A 20,164-nucleotide genomic window follows, 5' to 3' on the forward strand; every position below is an offset into this window, starting at 1 on the left:
ATACAGCTAACTGGCCATTGTGTGCTGTACACACAATTTTGTTTATATTGTACTTTCTGCTGCATAATACGGGAAAAAAAATATGTTATTTTATCACAGCATCCAGAACAAACACCAGTAGGTACAAGTTTGCACAGACTCCAGTGTCGCCAGCAACCATGTAGTTCCAGTCAAATGCATTAAATTCAGAAGCTGTCATTAAATTCCTCATCTTAAAAATAACAAAAACAAATTAACCCAATAAGACCACTTAACACATTGACTGCCATAGACGCAGATCTGCGTTCTATTGAATTAATCCGTGGGCTGCCAGAACTGCGTTCTATTGTTGTCTCCGCCCGGCCGAAGGCATGGTGGAGAGTATGTTTTTTGTCTCCGCCAGGCCGAAGGCTGGTGGAGAGTATGTTTTACCCTCTGTCCATCCGTGTGTGTGTCCGTCCGCTTACAGCTAACATTGGTCAAGCTTCACGTGACATCACAATATGTAATATAAATAGGTAAGACAGGATTAAATCAGGAACAGTACTTTCTTTTACCACCTCGCCTGGCGGAGACCTGTGCTCAGAGGAGCACATTTTCTAGTTTAATTGTGGTTTAATCACCCGGATGCAAAATCAGTGGGTTCCGTTTCCGGTTTTAGCTTGAAAATTTTGATTTTAGGCAAAATAGGGCAAAACACGGTTTTTCACACGGTATAAAAAACGAACGGAAAGCTCCGGTTGTATATTTCTTTACTCTGGACGACAAACAGTTATCGTCGTTGTGTATACCAACGATCTGAAACCCGATCATAAGCTAAGCTAAGATGCCCTGCGGAAGCGGGGCGGAAATACGTCTACAGCCACCAGATATGACGTTTGCAGCCTATTTGGGAGGCGGAGAGAGAGAGAATGGAGACGTAGAGAGAAAACGTAACTCTTTGAGTGCTTCTCTATCTGTCGTGTGTGTTTATAAACACAGCCAGACAAACTATTTTAATGGCTATAACAATTCTGTGACCGGTTGAAAAGGGTTATAAAACACAAATCGCTGGCACTGGGGTACATTATGAATAAACTCTGGCAGTCCAATGTGTTAATTCCAATTCTACAAATGCCTTCTAAATCAGTAGTTCTCACACTTTCAAGATTAAAAAGAAATAGCAGATGTACAAGCGCGGCACCAAGTGGCTCGCTGTGAGCTTGTTATCTGCCATTTTTGAATAGCCAACGCAGAAATCTAAAATGACACAGATGCCTTCTAAAGATCATTCAAGGATTCCTGGCACGTGTGCAAACAGGTGATGAACAGATGACGTAAAATGTTAACTGAAATATAAAATGAAAAACCTTTTAATTAAAATGGGGATGAGTAAATCTCAAGTGATACATCTCACTTCTCAACCCTATAGTGCTCACCAAAAGACCTCTAACTAATAACATCCATAGTGACCGTTCGTCTTCCCTCCCCATCCATACATCCTGGCCATAAACTGGACAATATGCATCGTTTATACATTGTGTCTTCCATCTAAAAGTGTATGTCTGACGAGCCCCATTGAGAGCGAGAGAGCAACAACCACTGCGTGGTTGGGCTGACCTTTGAACTGCATGATCTCTCCGTTGGGTGTCTTGGGCAGTCCTTTGAGACACAGCTCACTGGTCAGGGCCAGGCCCACCCCGCAACTGCCCAGGAGGAAACCAATCTGCTGGCTACCTGCGTCCTATGGAAAGTCACAAGGGTAAAGAGATGTGCAAAGAGAGACAGGGGCCTGTATGGAAGATTAAAATCCATATCTCTATTTCTAGAGGTCAGTATGTCAGCGGTATTGTAAATCGATATTTTCTGCAAGGTTGTAATGGTCTCATTCCATCATGTTTTAGATGCTTGACCACAACAAAGCATATGCCATTTTACATTACTCAAGGCTCAAGCATTGAGGAATGTAAGAAAATGGTGGCCATTCTATTACTTCTTCATACTCTGGAGCGGGAAACCCCGCCCCAAGTGTGAAAAGTGTGAATTAAGAATGAAATGGCTGCAGTTTGAATATAGTCAGTCCAGGTGTTTGTAGACATGCCAGTTTTACCTGTCGTGACAGCGGTACCTCTATGGGTACAGGGATGACCTCAGCCAGCAGGCAGCCATAGAACGCCGTCCAGAACATACCCGGGTCAGTGTTGGGATACACTAGAGCCACCTAGGCCAGAGACAGATATTGTTATGGTAGATTTGTACATGCATATTCTACTCTACTGTATTCTATTCTATTGAGATCATGCCAACAGATTCTTACCCTATCTCCTGGTTTGAGGACTGGGTCTGTTTTGGTGCCCAGTTTGTTCAGCAGTGTGTAGGCCAACTTCAGACTGCGGCTCCATAGTTTACCTGAGAGAGACGAAAACATAGCCAGTCACCATGCAGACAGTAACCATGAAATAAATGGTTACTTTTTGTGAGTGCACATTTCAATAAAAATTTATTGTTACAATTCAAGCACAACTATAATAACACCAGTTATTGTGGTCAAAATATACTGGGTGCCTCATCACTTTCCGAGTTTTAACTTTGCAGTATCCAAGCTCACCATTATAATTATAATAGAACAGTGACTGTTAATTAATTGGAGCAGCACCACAACAAGTGTCTAGTCAGAGCATTCCCAGGAATACATGCAAGGCTACTGTCGCTAACAAACTAAACACAATGAACTATGTCACTGATGCTTTTATTGAGCGGGATTGAACTTGAGGACAATCAAGAAAATCATAATGTTACTAACAAAGCAACAACATCACCGATTTTTAAGGCCTTCAGTACAGTATTATAAGCTGAGGTGCTACTCACCATATGTGAGTGTGTAGAGAGGTTTGCCAGTGATATCCAGGACAGTGAGGGCGGGGCTCTTAGCCTGTGTGGCTCCCCAGCGGGCCAGGGCCGCCTGCAGAGCTGGGGGCCAGTTACTGACAACCCCCAGAGGCTCCCCCTTCACTGGGATGATCTGACGGCCCTCTGGTTTGGGGGTGTTGGGGTCCGGCTGGGGCACTAGGGAAATGGACATGAGGGGTTCGTTAGAGAAAACTATATAGGAAAAAAAAAATCTCCCAATTAGTCTTTCTCTAATACTGTAGTCCCTTGTCACTGCTGACCCATAATGGTTGGTTCATTAGAGAGGATGTAGATGCACACGATGCTGCCAGTCCGCTGCTTTTCACCCGACAGTGAGGAGTTTCACTGGGAGGACGTAACGCATGCGGAGGAACACACTATTCTTCTTGGTTCCGCACCCTGGGCACCCGGACCAACCTGTAGGAGTAGCAGTGACAGAGAAATCCAATTCTCTACCCGGCAGCTTCCCTTCTGCTAACACAGCCAATTGTGTCCGTTGGTACGCTTGGCCAAGCCGCATGCAGTGCACACAATTGAATCCTCTAGTCTCTGTGGTGGTGGGGAGGAACTTTACCTATGTGCCACCCGGACACCCGTTATCAATGCTTTTTGAAGGCGATGCCACATTTATTTCATTGCAGTTTCACATTGACAATAATTCGAGTGCGAGTCTCACCTTCTACTATCTCTTCCGAGTCATCAAGGAAGAACTCGCTGAGTGGCGGCCTCTTTGGCCGCTTGAGTGTGTTCAATAGCTGCTGGATCTTAGTGGACACCCTGCTGTTCACTGGCACACCTAAACCAAAAGGAGCAAGAACAATCACGTCACAAAAAAAACCACACACACACAAACGCAGACACACAAGTGCTCACACTCCCTACATACTATTGTACACAAAAACAAAACGTCACTTTCACACCAGACTCTCTCACACACAGACCAAAACCCAGAGCACTAGCAAAAAGTCACGGGATCAGAATCAGGATCGGAGTGAGGATCAGAACCGGGTTCTGGAGCAGAGTCTTCAGAAGTAGGAAGGAGTCAGAAGGATAGTTTCTACTTTAGTAGAGGAGGCACAGAGCGATTGAACTACATGTCGGACACGGGAGGTTCTCTAACATCTAGAAGTACGACACAAGACGACCACAAAGACGAACAGGCCAGACAATACTGAGAGAAAGACAGACATCAAGGCTGGAAAGCAAGCTGATTGAAGGGGGGAGGTAGGGCTCGCTATTCGGCATCCCTACCCTCACCGGTTGGAATTCAAATTACCTTTTCTTTTTCCTTTTTTTTTTAATGAAAGGAGGATACACGGACCCAAAACACAAAAGAACAAAACAGTGGTTGTTAGCGGCTTTCACCACACAGTGTCTGGAATGAGGTTGATGATGGTGATGATTATAATAATTTCAAAATGATCATGAGCAGCAGATCACAGATTTCCATCTGTATCTGATCTCAAATGACTCAAAGTACACTCACAGCACATGTGTTACTTGTGCAGCAAAGAAATAAACACAAATATGTGGAAAAAACATTCGTTTTCCAATATATATATAAAGATGTGATGTACAACATAATTATAAAATAACTACTAATTATAAAGAAGTATTGTACACTCCTACATGATAAAAAGAAAAAGATTTTGAGCAGCCAACATATATTGAAGCTATATTCATATTTCCAAGGTCCAACATGTATTTTTAAATGCATACAAAAGTGCAATATGTATAACATCACCACCATCAATGCAAGACAAAAAATATTTAAAACGTGCCATGCATGTATACAGTACAACAATCATCTATTTAAAACCGTACCGAATGGACCTGCAGCAAAAAGAGCGCTACCTCCTGGTATGAAACCAGGCCTCTTATTTCTATGACACAATGGAAAGACTAATGCTTGATTTATACTTGATTGCGTGACATGTCACAAACCAATAATAGCTGTTGTGAGCTTGTGCATCGGCTATTTTTGGTGTGCGACTTAGCGAACAACAGAGTATAAATCAGTGTGTGTGTGTGCGTGTGTTGTGCCAGCATGTATAGGTACCATCAGCAGTAGTGTCCAGCATGCTGCAGCGGCTCTGCCCCCTGCTCATGCCCCTGACAGCCGGGGTCAGCTCCGCCTTGGAGCCCCTCCTCTCTTGGGGGGTGGAAGACGTCACGTCTGGAGGGACGCTGTTGTTCTCTGGAGGAGAAGCAGCTTCATCAGAACAATGATTCAATTCAATGGGGGCTATATTGGCATGAGAAAACATGTCGTTGTTGTCGGGCAGAAACCTCCATCTCCATATTCAAAATGTAGTTTTTTTTGTAAATTAAAGCCTTACTTGATCATACTACAGCGTTACACAAAAACAGCAAAAGCAGCTGATCTACAAGCTCGAAACGCGGTGCGTTTTGGACATATGAAGTTTTCCACCGACAGAGACGATATGTTTATATTGCCAAAGAAAATGTGAAAAAACAAACGAAAACAAACAAAAAATTTAAACTAAGAAATGTATGTACAATTAAAAGGGAATAAAGAGATGTGTAAACAGCGCTGTGTCACATTGCAACACTGAAAAACAAAGTTATGAAACCATAATATGTCGTAGTAGTAGTTATATACACAAGCAAGGATAATGCTGGAGTTTTGATTGATTGAATACTTTATTAGTCAGAAATGTAAACGGCACGTGGTACATTAAGACATTAAGGCTAAAAGGATAACAAAAAGATAATAAAAAGTCCTGGGGTCCTATGTAGAAGAGTGTATTGTGTTGTACTGCGCTGCCGCTTCATGTAAACGTCAAGTCCTGACTAACAAGCCATAAAAAGTGAAAAACACTAATATTACTGTTGACGGCTTACAAGAAAAATCTCCCAAACACTCATTCTTGCTATGCATTACTTTGCATTGCCAGAGGAAGTTGCCCATTGCCCACTTCTCAGTTCTCTAAAACAGTGGTTCCCGAACCTGATTCTATGGGTCCAGAGTAAATCCAGGTTTTACTTTATTTTTTATTATTCTTCCTAACATAAATTTGTTTTTCAAAAATCGTATAAATGTTTAGTTTTTTTTCTTTTCTATTTCATCTTCAGAAATAACAAAAATAAAATTGGGTCTTATGTTGAAAAAGTTTGGGACCCCCTGATCTAAATCAGGGTCGATACGTTCAACTTAGAACTGACTGTGGCGTCATTTATTCTGCTGTTTCTTAACGTCAGGTCTGGGGACCATCAGGGGACCAAATGGACGCGTATATAGGTCTGTAACTTAAATAAGTAAGTAAGTTAAATAAACACTGAGGATTTTACAGTGTAGATTGGAGTAAAATAGTTATTTAATCGTTTCAAACGGAGGTCTGTGGCCTAATAATGCATAGGTCCTTGAAATGAAAAAAGGGTTGAGAACCACTGATTTATTCAGTACCCTCCAGAGGAGATGAATACCTACCTATGCGTGTGTGAGCCAGTACGTCGGCCAACAAGGCCAAGGCAGGCTGCGGCTGGGTCTTGGGCTCTCCGTGGGAGAGGGTGGAGGAGGCGGACGAGGAGGTGGAGGAACTCTGGACAGAGCGGTTGATCCAGTAGTCGGGGCTCTGCAGGCTCTGGGCCAGCGCTGCGCTCAGAGCCGCCTGTCTGCGCAGCGAGCCCTCGTCCTCTGAGGCGGACGACGTGTCTGACAGGGGCAAAAACAGTGTTTAAGCCTTGGCGGTAGGGCTGTCACGATTACAACATTTTTTGGGGGCTTTTTCTGCCTTTATTGATAGTACCAGTGGAGATTGACAGGACACGGGGAGAGAGAGAGACGGGGGGTGACACGCAGCAAAGGTCGTCGGGACCGGGATTCCACCCAGCAACACGCCGTCAGGTTGCATTAGAGCCTATATATGTGGTATGCGCCTGGACCACTAGGTCAGCGGGCGCCCACAAAATAATTCAAAATATATATGTATATATATTTTGTAAAATAAATTAATATATATGTGGTAGCAAAAATAGCAGATCTACAAGCATCACAATACGACGCATTGTGAGCTTGTAGAACAGCCATTTTTGCATGACATCATTATAGGACGAAGTATAAAATAGGGCTTTAGTGTTTAATCAATTATAAAAAATATGTATATTCAACTTTTTTCACGTTGATTAGTTCAAATCATCAAGTTCAAAAATCTTTGAAAAACATGCTTCTCAATTATTCGCTTAATCGAAAAAGTAATCGATAGAATAAACGCCAAGAAGATAATCGATAGTTGCAGCCCTAATTCTGACTTATTTAGAACAAGACAGGAAAAAAAAGGAAAACCGTAACGGCAGAGAGGGGACTGTAACATGCAACAAAAGTCTCAGAGTTAAAACTGAACCGATTAGATGATCGATACATTAACACCTCAGGCAGCGGTGCCCCCGCAATGTTGTTTATGATACATTTTTCCTGTTTGACAGGACAGTGAAAAAAAATGACAACAAGCCCTGAGGCAGGAATCACATCAGGAAGTTGCACGTAATGTGAGCACTATGGGTGGTTGAGTCATCAGCAGTCTAGACAAGTGCCGTTATTGTTAGGTTGTTCCATCAGACGTTGCAACTAGAAACTAAAATACAGTCAGTTCTTGAGTGAAACTGTACCTGGAGGTGTGCAGTTGTTCTCGGGAGATTGGACGAAGGCAGAGCGCCTCTTAGTGGGCATTGGCAGCGCCATCTTCTCTTCTTTGTGGTTGGCCAACGCTGCCTGCACTGCCTCTGTGTGGATGTCTAGATAAGAGCAAGTGAAAGTGTGAGGAATGAAGGTAAAAGTAGATCCTAGATTTTTCATTGATACTTGGCCTACATTTACATTTGTATCTGTTAACCACATGAACCCTAGCATCCCTAGTCTGGGGCTCACAACACGTCATAATGCAATGCGCAGTGAGCTTTTAGAGCGGCTATTTTTGGCAAAGATATTTAGTGTAGCCCGATGGGGGACTCCAGTGAACAAAGTATATAGGGTTTAAGTGGCTAATAGCTCATACATTATGCAAACTGCGGTTGGTCTAAGTGAAGACGACCAGACCAGACTCTAGATCTCCAATTTGGTATTTGCATCTTTCTATTTTTATTATGTTTATTCTTGAAGCTTAGATGTATCTCGTCTCTTACCTGTCCTGTATTTCTTACTGCTATGACAACTGCATTTCCCTCTAGTGGGATCATTAAAAGGTCTACATGTATATCCATATGCGCGTGTGAATGTGTGCATGCGTGTGTGGGTGGGTGTGTGTATGTGTGTGCGTGCGCGTTTGTGTGCCCGGACGCACGCACATGCCTGCATGTTCTGTACCTGATCTGTAGCGGTCATCCCTGGCCCCTCCACTACGATGTGAACGGTGATGTCTGGCGGCTGAGGATGTAGAGGGGCCCGGAGCCTCAGGACTGGGGCTGGGGTCTGCACTGTGATTGGGGGACAACTGTACATCTGGCAAGGACAGATCCACATCTGGGGGAGGAGCGAGGACACGTGTCGGGTGTACAAAGTCAGTCAGTAGCAACACATGTACAACACAGAGGACAAATAATACCACAGGCTAAATTAAAGGACATGTTCTTCATGATTGATGCACTAACACTCTTTAGCAAGTGGCTATATTTGAAAGAGAATATTTTCCAGTTCACAATCAGTAACTATTTCAGTAAAATAGTTCCGGCGGGGCGGAGGCGGAGGGGCCAGTGGAGATGAAGGCTCAGTTGGATAGGAGACAGAGATAGCAGGTGTTCTTTCACCTTCAAAGCAGCAAAATGCCAGCTTTGACGATAAAGGAAGGGCACAAAATAGCAAATCATACAGCAACAGCAATAATAACAAACCACAGCCTTCGAGAAATTAAATCTATGGGGTTTCCACATTAGTTCAACATTCTGAATGTGCCTTTGTAATTCCTCTAATATGTAATCATCTAATATGTCATGTGTCAAATAGTTGCTGCAGCCAACGTAGGCCAAATGTGATTATTCTACTCGAGAAAACATGCAAAGGAGGCAAAGCTTTCCACACGTCCAATTAGCCTGCAATGACACATGAAGGGATTCATTTCATGCCTATGTTAATCTGGTACAGTGTGTCTGTATGGAAACACCACACCATTGTGTGAGGCTGCTGTCTGAGGTCAGCTGACTAAGAGGAAGAGAGGTGACTGTAGGACACCTAGTAGGGAAGTGCCACAGTTTCACTCCACATCATTGTGACTGCTGCGTGCCGTCTACATATTCAGTAGAATGAGTGCAGGGTCACACTGGTAATTCAGAGGAGTGGTGAGAATACATAGGAAGAGGGTAGAAGATGGAGGCGAATGGGGGGGGGGGGGGGGGGGTGGTAAAAGGACGAAAGGACAGCTGGAGGGTAAAAACATAGTTAAGGGGAGATGAGTTATAATAAGATAATAATAGATGAGAGGGAATATGGGGACAGGACATCATAGAGGGACTTCTACAAGGTGTGTTGTTAAACTCTAGATTCAGCAGCATTGGTGCAGGGTAGAAACATGGATACTTCCTTATATGTACGGTGTATGCAGACAGAGGAAGAAACATAGGTAAGGGGAGATGAGTTATAATAAGAGAATAGGTGAGAGGGATTAAGGGGACAGGACAAGTATAGAGGGAGTTCTACTACTAGGTGTGTTGGTAAACTCTGGATTCAGCAGAATTGGTGCAGGGTAGAAAAATGGATACTAATTCTTACATGTATGGTGTACTGTAAACCGTATTTGCATGACCTGCTACAGTGCTGCATTTACTGGAGGACCCAGTTTGACCAGCTAACGTCTACTTCCTACATTAGCCACTAGAGTGCAGCAGAAGGTCACAAATCTGAGAAAGGAGCAAACAACTGGTTGGTTGCTTTGGCACTTTAATTCAATAGAAACAGTGGTCAGTTGTGTATAAATAATTAAATAACTAAAACAAGTCAAATCATACAAATATGGTATCATTAGCTGATTATATGAACATGCTTATATATGGAAGACATCTGATACAAACACATTTGTTTCATTTGCCACCAAATAGAGGGAACAGACAAGCAGGCAGACAGAGGATGAAAGAGAGAAGTAAGACGAGGAAGACTGGGTTGGAGAAGTCAAACGAGGAAAAGGGAGTGAAAAGCAGAGGCGTTGGTCTTACTTGGCGTCTGGGGGACGTAGGGGGCAAGCAGTTTAGACCTCTTCTTCTCATAGCCCTTCTGTGTGATGTCACCTAGGAGATAGGACAGCAACACCAAGACGTCATGTTAGTCACAACAGTACCGCAACAAACACACAATACACACACACACACACACACACACACCACAGCATTACTGTACTCTCTCTTACACAAATAACATCAGATAAAGCACGCACACGCAAGAACAGTGTGCTGAAACACTCCAAAAAAAGTCAGCTGAAACTACATGCATGAAAAGACACACACACAGATGCCCCTCGATGGGATAATACATTTACAGTGTTGAGTCATAGTAATCCTCAAAGCTACCCACTTTACAACCATACGCCAGATAACGCCATTGTTTTGCCTTGCATTAGCCGTGGTGAACAAACAAGATGAGTGCAGCGCGGACCTCGGGGCTATGAAACCCAAATACAGATTACCAGAACTGGCCGATACGCAGCCAGAGAACAATGGAAGATAGAAGGGCTTTTACGAACAGTTAGTAAACAAAGCACAGAGGAAGCCATGTGAGCCGTTTTTTCACATGGAACTCAGTTTCTTCCTCTACACCGCTGGCCCCCCTTACTCATTCTTCCATAAGGGGAGGGAGGGAGGGAGGGAGGGAGGAAGGGGGGGGGGGGGGTGGCCTTGAACTGGCTGAGCTTCCACCGCAACCAAAGTTTTGAGTGTTTGTGTGCGACAAGAATGGGATGGAGCAAAGTCCACTCGACAAGGCTCCCCTAAAATACACACAGTCTCTTTGTGAAACAAACATAGGTCTACAAATCCTTGTCAACATAAATCAAAAGCTCCCCTTATATACATAGATGCGCACACGCATGCACAAACTCTCACACACACACTTACACATACAAACAATTGCACCACACACATTTCACACACATATTCCTTCTGCATGTCCAGCGCAGGCACCGAATGCTTTGTCAAGTGCTGCAGCATGCGCGAGCGAGGGATGTTCAGCTTCAATCTCCTGGCACCTCCTCGACACCGACTGGTGACAACAAGTAGACCCTCACCCAACCCATTGACATGAAGGGCACAGAGGGGAAAACGAGAGGAGCAGAGGAGACAGCTAATTTAAAAGCCTGAAGTAAGGGAGGAACGGGGAGCGAGGAAGATAAATGCATGAGAGGCAGTGTGGAAGTGAGAGGGAACGCAAGCCAGCATGTGTTAAACAACAATGGAAAGAAAACCAGGAGAGGGAGAGAGAGCCAAAGTTCAACAGCGGTCGGAGGAAGAGGAGGAGGGGGAGAGGAGGGCTGGATAAGCTGGGAATGGGCGGCGAGCGAGGTCCCGTGTTACGACTCCTATCTTAAAGCTCTCTCTCTGTCTCTCCATTGTTCTCTGATGCAGGCTTACATATGTTTGAGAAATGGCAGGCTGAAATACCTAACTGACATACAGCAGAGCAACACTGAGTGTGTGTATTAGGATATGATTTTTGCAGACTACGGTGGTGATCTCGGCTCCTTTCAAATAGAGAAGAAAGGAGGGGGGGGGGGTTGGGCGGCAATACAATAACAAAGTGAATCTGTTGGACAGGAATAGAAAGAAGAGAGAGAGAGAAAGGATGAGGACAGAGGGACAGGGGGGTAGAGCAAGACTGACAGAGACTTATAGAAAGAGAATGAGAATGTGAGAGAGAAATAGACAAAGCAGACAGATTGTATGAGTGAGAGCTGAGTGCTTTGTCATTCTCTGTGTAGAGAGCACACACATACCCACACATATACAGTGCATACGCATACGAATGAGCGTGCATGTGCAGTGCACGCACGCACGTGCACACACACAAGTAGATTGATGCAACTGGACTGAAACTGCATTGTTATTGGGGGAATCATTTTGTTCAACACTGCTGATCTGGAGCCTGTGGTGTTGCTGGGAGCAGAGGGATGGATGGATGGATGGATGGATGGATGGATGGATGCAGGGAAAGAGAGATGGAGGGGGGGTGCTCATTAACACAGACAGAGGAGAGTCTGTACTGGCCTGGGACACAACAACAGGCTGGGCCTGGCTGGCACTGTGGTTGGCACTGGCCAGCCCTGGGTCAGAATGCAGCACCACAAGTGTGAATGAAAGAGAGCGACTGTGACAGCTGCTTCAAAACACACAGAAAGCTGGATGTTTTGAGAGCTTCAATATATGCTGTTTAGAGTATGTGAGTGTGAGCAAACAGTGCAGGCACAGTGTGTGTATGCGCATTAATCTCTCTCACTGTGTGTGTGTGTGTGTGTGTGTGTGTGTGTGTGTGTGTGTGTGTGTGTGTGTGTGTGTGTGTGTGTGTGTGTGTGTGTGTAATGAGAGGTCAGGGGACAGGATATGAGCGCTACCCCACCCTGTATGTGCACTGCCAAAAAAACAGCTCCCAGTGTCTGTCTGGAGAAGGAGGAATGTGCTGATTGGACAACAGCCTCCTAACGGAGAGGGCCAACTGGCCCATTGGTTCCCCTGGGGTGCAGGAAGTGCGTGTGTTTGCGTGTGCGTGTGTGTGTGTGTGTGTGTGTGTGTGTGTGTTACTGTGTGCGCACAGCTGGTGCAGGTTAAGAGGAGCTATAGTGCTGACTGTATGTAGTTGTGGAGAAGTATGTATCATGACAGGCCATTTCACTGAGATGTATGTCAGTGTGTCAAACGGAGGTCTGTGTGTGTGTGTGTGTGTGTGTGTGTGTGTGTGTGTGTGTGTGTGTGTGTGTGTGTGTGTGTGTGTGTGTGTGTGTGTGTGTGTGTCAAGAGCATGAAGGCTACAAAGACAAAACTTAAAGTCAGTGCTAAGCTTCAATCAGTAATGATAAATACCACAACCCAAGCCAGAAATATGTAGGGGCTAATATACATTTCTGATCTTCTGCTACGTTATGAAGCATCCAGACCTCCCTCTCAGATCATTTGGGTAATTTATGTCACCAGAGTACCTGGAACAACTCTGGAACAAACCCGCAGAAAACTGAAGGTCTGAAGAAGTACGGTACTGCGCGTGTGCGCGTGTGTGTGTGTGTGTGTGTGTGTGTGTGTGTGTGTGTGTGTGTGTGTGTGGATACTAAGAAGAACGGATGAAAACAGACAGGCAGCGATTAACTGAGGCTAAGCCAACGTTTTGCCTTTCAGCAAACAAATACATTATGTTTGTGTTTGCTGAAAGAGTTAAAGATGGTGTGTTTGTGTGTGTGCGTGCGTGCGTGCGTCACACACAATCAGTAGCAAAGGTTATCTCACTCCTATTAAGAAATGCTCATAATCCCTGCTCCTGTCATCCAGCCTATTAAAGCTAATCATTATCAAACTAGTGATGTAAACAACCCAACCAGTATGGCTGCCTCAGATCAGATCTCATTAGAAAGTGAATAGCAGTGCCCCCTTCCCTCCCTCATGACTCTTAAAACTGCTTACTGTTGACCCCTGTAACCCCTGACCCCATGGCAACAAGTCAGGAGGCTGATCCCTTCTCACAGCTGATGGCCCAGGGTCAGATTGGGGGCACACACTTCCGCACAATCTCTCAAACTAACAGGGGGGACAAAATGCATGTGTAAACAGGCACTCACATACACATGATCTTGACTTGCACCCTAACTGATCACACACACACACACACACACACACACACACACACACACACACACACACACACACACACACACACACACACACACACACACACACACACACACACACACACACACACACACACACACACACACACACACACACACACACACACACACACACACACACACACACACACACACACACACACACAAAAGTGTCTTTGCAGCAGAAGTCAGCCATCCAGCCACTATTGATCCCCTCTCTATTAATCCACAGTCTCCCAACTGATCTATGGCATACTGGAAATAGAGCAGCTTCAAACTCAGTTTAGTGGGTTTTTTCACTATCTAAAAAAGGAGAATGGGCCATTCAATCCACTTCATATGTATTATTTAGATCTAGTTCAGAAAGCTAAAAGAAAGATACAGTAGGAAAAAGGCACAGAAGTAAAGAGAAGACACTGTTAAACAACTCAACTGCAGAGAACATCAGTACAGAATACAGATGTTATGTTATCTGTAGTTGCAGGGCTGCAACTAACAATTATTATCATAATCGATTCATTTGTTGATTATTCGAACCAAGTTGATCACACAATTAGGTGATCACTCTACGGCAAGTTGATGAAATGACCTTGAGTTGTTGGATGGATTATATTACAAACACATTCACATGACAGTATGAGCTTGTTACTGGAAGTAGCCTGGGTCCAGGAGCTCTGTGTGTGCGTGTGCGTGCGTGCTGAAAGCAGACCAGTACTCAAAACTGCCTCCAAACTCGCCACACACTTTTCCCCCTTTCGATTTGCATAGAATGTGTACACTTTGCATAAACAGTCGATTATCATTATCCAGATTATGGCCACTAGGGTGCCCACCCTACCGTGCACACGCAGACACCACAGACCTACTGCTCACGCGCACCTACACAGATGCATTTGGAGATCACACATCGCTGACCTATTTTGGCGAGCACAACCATGTTGCCCAGACATATTATGAGACCACACACCACTGCTGTCTTGTACTCTATGTATGTGTGTATTCTGTTGCATTGTGCATTCGTGGATTAACCCATTCAAACCGGGAACGCATCTGTGTAACCACTTTATCCATATTTTATACTTTGGCTATTCAAAAATAGCAGATATACAAGCTCAGGCACCAAGTGCCTGGAACAAAACGATGAGATGGGGATCTGTGGCCAAATACATATCATTTTGGGGGTCCTTGACATGAAAAAAAGCACCACTGATATATAGCAACATACGTTTTTTCAGAAAACTGTTAAGATTTAGAAGACATTTGTAGAATCCCCAGAAGCAAAGATTTGAGTTACAAATGTTCGCTTTAAAAAAAGAATATATATATATATATATATTCAATGATTTGCACGAATAAAATAAAATAAAGCAGATATACAAGCTCATAGCCCAGCACTCTGTGCTGTGCTATGTGCTTGTATATCTGCCATTTTTCAATAGCACAAAGAAATCTCCAATGACACAGATGCGTTCCCGGGTTGAATGGGTTAAGCATACAAACAAGTCCTGCTACAATGAAGTCGACAGTTGACAGACGCATGCGGTTGGCTCGAGCTGCAGATAAAGCTGCAGATAAATCGGGTAACAATGATACATTTTCAAGCTGTTGCCTTCACGATGTGCCAGTGATAGCCTAGGCTCCAATCATTATGGTCTGCGTAATGCATCTGACATTTTTAAGACCATGAAGCGGTGATTTAAGACCGTTTTTATGTCTTTTTTTAGGGCCATATTGCATAATAATAATTTTATAGTCTTTATATGCTTTGGGGGGGAAAAATATGTTCTTTGGGCTTTTCTGCCTTTATTTGGACAGTGTGTAGTAGAGTGACCGGACACAGGGAGAGAGACAGGGAGTGATAGACGGTACTCGGGCCACACTATGAGCTTGTATATCCGCTATTTTTGAATAGCCAAAGACATCTAAAAAGACACAGATTCGTTCCCGGATTGAATGGGTTAATATTGTGTAAGGATGTGAAAGACAGCCCAAAATCATGTTCAGATCGTCTACTCTACTGTATGTAACCACTTGAACCCTAGCATCCCTAAAGGGGTGAACCTTAAGCAAAAAAAAAGGCAATCAACAAGCTCACACAATACGTTGCGACGCGTTGTGAACTTGCAGATCGGCTATTTCGGGGAAGAGTTTAGTGTGGAGGGGAAAAAAGGAGCGGACCTAGTATAGAGCCCATATGGTGTTCAAGTGGTTAAGACTGCAAGATCGAAAGCCCCCCCCCCGGCCCCCGTCCCTCTGTACAGCCTGTACTGTATGTTCATGTTTGTGTGTGCAGCTGCGTGCACCATGCACAGGCCATTACCTTTAGCAAATTTACAGTACGTGCTATTGTCTCTATTGTGCCAAATATGACTTACCATTAGTCATTCCAGTGGTGTAAAGTAACTAAGTACATTTACGTAAGTACTGTGTACTTGAGTACACTTTTGAGGTATTTTTACTTTACTGGAGTATTTCCCATTTTCAATACTTTTACTTCTACTCCACTACATCTCAGAGGCAAATATTGTACTTTTACTCCACTATAATTATTTGACATCTTTAGTTAATTTGCAGATTTAGATTATTATCACAAAACATACATTAACCACTTCAGCCCTATATATATATATTTCTGCCTATCTATATATAATAGCCGATCTACAAGCTCACAATGTGTCGCATCACGACGCATTGTGAGCTTGTAGATCGGCTATTTTCAAAAGATTTTTATACATTTTAACTTTTGAAATGGGACGTTCTGCACAATGAGTACTTTTACTTTTGGTACTTTAAGAACATTTTTATACAAATACTTTTGTACCTTTACTCAAGTAAATTTTGAATACCTTACTTTTACTTGTAACAGTACTTTTACTTGCAACAGAGTATTTCTACACTGCAGTATTGATACTTTTCCCACCACTGGTCATTCAATATTGTAGAGAATCATTTAATCCATTCAATCAGGGAACGCATCGGTGTCATTTTAAGACTGTTGTCTGTACCTGTACACAAGACGTAACAAGGAAAGACCTTGAACCTGAAAAAGGAGACAGCATAAGCCTGATTTATACTTTGTTGCGTGCAGGTCATACTAAAAAGTACCCAAAACAAACCAAAACAAGATACCCAAAAGTACCTAAAACAACCCATAACTACCCAAAACAACCTAAAACGATTCCAAGCATGCCAGTACAGTTACCCGAAACAACCCAAAAATGCCAGTACAATTACCCAAATGGCGTTCTGGTGTCACATTGAAAATAACAGATCTTCAAGATCACAAAGCATAGTGAGCTTGCAAATCTGGTGTAGTAAGTTATGTATAAATTAATAGCTTCCACTTTTAGGGCTAACAATAAACGGGATCAGTGCTTGGCTAATGCTTCCTATTCTAAACCACAGAGATGAGTTACGCAACACACACACAAACTCTAGGCTAGTTGTAGGGGTCTGAGTGACTGAATGGTACTAGGATCTGCCTCATTAGCTTCCATGCAATGACACCAAACTGGCGAGTGATTGAACAAACCCTTGTTGCTGTAGAGTCTAATCTAAACTTCATTTTAAGCATTTCACTTCTTGGTCTTGAGGATGTGGTGGTGATGACAGTCATGTCAGCTGATATGGAGTCATTTGGCTTGTGTTGTCCTGTCCATTCACCACATGTGTTGGCACGTGTACAGACCACAGCTCCACCACCATGTCACATACACACACAGACGCACGCACACACACACAAACAAACGTGTAAATGCCCGTCGCCCACACACATGCATGCACACACTTTGTCATCTAACATGTGCCACCCTTCTGTGTTCAGCCTCCCTGCTGAGGGAGCTGAGTAATTACAGTTAACAGTTCAGGCTGGCCACATCTAGCTCTGGGAGGAAGTGAGATCATCATTGTTATCTCCCACGGTTTCCTTTTGCCTCACACTATCAATTCCTGTCTCTGTCATGCCTAGAGTAGGTCATATGATGTGTCACTAATCACACATTTAACAGAATGAGGCTCACCAGGATAAAGCAAAAACTCTAAACACATACTGTAACTGCACACACTTGTGAACGCACTTCATCAAGTTAAACTGCCCAAGACGGCAACAGAACTCTCCGCGAGCGCACACACACACACACACACACACACGCACACTTGACACTTCATCAAGTTAAACTGCCTAAGCAGCCAACAGAAATCTCCTGGCACACACACTCACTTCATCAAATTAAACTGCCGAAGCAGCCAACAGAAATCTCCAGGTGAAGCAAATAGCACTCAGTTGTCAGTCAAGCACATCCATCACTGCAGGACTGATCTAGTGCTCCCATCTCATGCCACATCAAGATAATCTGTAATGTGTTGAACCTAATGGGGGGTTATGGCTGAAGCGATGAAAAAATCTTAGTCTGACAACAGAAGCACAGATTTGGTCAAAGAGGTCAGCATTGACGCTCAAAAAGGCCATGGTAGATCGCAGGTGCATTTGAATTGGCCGCGAGGTCATTGTCAGGTTCCTCACCAGCAATGCTGGATCTGATTTAGGCTACATACAAAGCTGTCTTTGAGTGGTTTAATATATCACCTTCCTTGACTGATGTGTATGTGACAGATATTCAAGTACAATGCTATATTCACCTGACCTCAGTAAAAAAAAATAAGCGCCGTCCAACAATACAGGGTCTTATTCTCCCCAAGGGTCCGAGACGAGCAGACGATGAGGAGGATAGAGTCAGTACACCCACACACCCACAAACACAAATACACACGTAAACAACACCCATAGCGGACACACTTAATACACACAAATACACACATAAACACAGGGGTTGAGCAGAGACGAACCGGCGTCACCCACCGCATTGTATTTATAGAGCCTGTGAGGGGAAATGCACAGACATACACAGGCAGACTCTGCAGAGCAAACAGACAAAACAGCACATGGCAGGACATGCAAATGAATGGGTCTGACTCTGACACCAAGAGACCATATGGCACATGGCTATTAGTTAAAGCTGGATGCTGTACTGCTAGTAGGCTTATTTACAGGTTAGTTTCTGTGAAACGTAGTGGTTCTGGGTAGAAAGTTAGAAACGGACAGCACTTTGGGACCGATTACAACATTTTCCCATTATCCATAAGTCTGGTAGAATAGATTTGGTATTATCCTACCAAACATTTAAACACTAACCGGACTGTTTCCCACGCCTTCCACCTCCAGCACCAGTATCCCTCATCTCCAGGAGCAAGCCTATAAGACAAAGCTAGGCCTCAGAGAGACAGATAGGCCAGTGGTCCCTGGAGGGCTGTAGAAGGCTGGCGGCCAGTGGGAGAGAGACTGGGGGAGTGGAGCTTCCACAGCCTGGGGAAGCAACCTTAGTAGGCCTGAGGCCCTGTAGACTAAATAACCCAGAACCAAAATTTTGCTCAAGGGTCAAATTAGACTAGGGCTGGCTTGCTCAAGAGTCGTATATTGCTAGCCTGGGACCAGACGAATCTGCCAGTGCAAAAAAAAACGCTCCGTTGTGAATTCATTTCCTGCTCCCGAAGTCTGGGGTGACCAATCAGGGCCCAGTATTCAAATATGGGAGACTGTAATTGGTAGTTGGTTGTAGGTCTAACCAATACGTACAGAGCCATTGTTTTGACCCCGCCCCTTGGGAAAAAGGGAAGCATAGAAGCACCAGACTCATATCCACGCAGTGATAGTCTGGCTACGCGAGGCTATATTGCTCACGTAGGCGAGCAATATTTAGTGTACCCTGAGCAAAAACATGACAGTAAAAGTGTATACTTCCTGTCCCTGACTGTACACCCACCACTAGAAACATAAATAAAACAAATACTCACACACTTACACTCAAAGGACTACTGTGGAACTCAGCTCTGGGTTTTTTTTTTTATCTTTTTGACAGATATTTTTTTTTATTTGTGGTAATAAAAATGTAAAGCAATCAAAATACACATTTCTGTTTGTGGCATTCAGTGCCACCAGGCTTATGGTTGAGGCGGTTTCTGTATGTAACAGATCAAACTGAAGGCTGCAACAACAGCCAAACACACCAGTGACTTTGAGCATTCCCTGGATAGCTGTGGTGTTGTGCAAATTATGGTTTGCAAATCTGTGCCTGGCCTATGAAGAGGAAGACTGGAGATAACCATGGGCGCGAGCAGAGCTACAGATAGAGTGAAAGACTGAAAGTGCAATCGTGGAATTCAACAATAAGGAAGTAGGTCTAAACCAAGGACAGACAGATGGATAGAAGGAGGCAGTAGGGAGGAAGGGACAGGACCAACGGAGGGAGTGAGCAGAGAGGAGGAGGACATGCCATTTGCACATTTACATTGAGTACCTCAAAGGTTAAGTTAAGTCAGATTATGAAGGACGGACCCCTCCCACCTAAAACCTTCACAAACACCTGCATTTCTTCACCCATTGTTTACCTAAGACACACACACACACACAAACACTGAGAAACATGTACACAGTG

General features: G+C 44.0%; 1 protein-coding gene across 1 annotated transcript in view; it reads right to left on the reverse strand.

Moving 5' to 3' along the window:
• dip2ba (disco-interacting protein 2 homolog Ba) overlaps positions 1 to 20,164 on the reverse strand; it is a 53,840-nt gene that overhangs the window by 19,598 nt on the left and 14,078 nt on the right. Inside the window, exons 2-11 of the mRNA XM_080444362.1 lie at positions 10,030 to 10,101; positions 8,192 to 8,347; positions 7,498 to 7,623; positions 6,320 to 6,544; positions 4,928 to 5,065; positions 3,545 to 3,664; positions 2,827 to 3,024; positions 2,276 to 2,367; positions 2,069 to 2,179; positions 1,579 to 1,702 (exon numbers count right to left, since the gene is read on the reverse strand). Of these exons, the coding sequence (XP_080300488.1) occupies positions 1,579 to 1,702; positions 2,069 to 2,179; positions 2,276 to 2,367; positions 2,827 to 3,024; positions 3,545 to 3,664; positions 4,928 to 5,065; positions 6,320 to 6,544; positions 7,498 to 7,623; positions 8,192 to 8,347; positions 10,030 to 10,101 (1,362 nt within the window). The remainder of the gene's footprint in view (positions 1 to 1,578; positions 1,703 to 2,068; positions 2,180 to 2,275; positions 2,368 to 2,826; positions 3,025 to 3,544; positions 3,665 to 4,927; positions 5,066 to 6,319; positions 6,545 to 7,497; positions 7,624 to 8,191; positions 8,348 to 10,029; positions 10,102 to 20,164) is intronic.

The sequence above is a fragment of the Gymnoscopelus braueri genome, assembly GCF_963280865.1.
Source record: "Gymnoscopelus braueri genome assembly, chromosome: 12".
NCBI lineage: Eukaryota > Metazoa > Chordata > Actinopteri > Myctophiformes > Myctophidae > Gymnoscopelus > Gymnoscopelus braueri.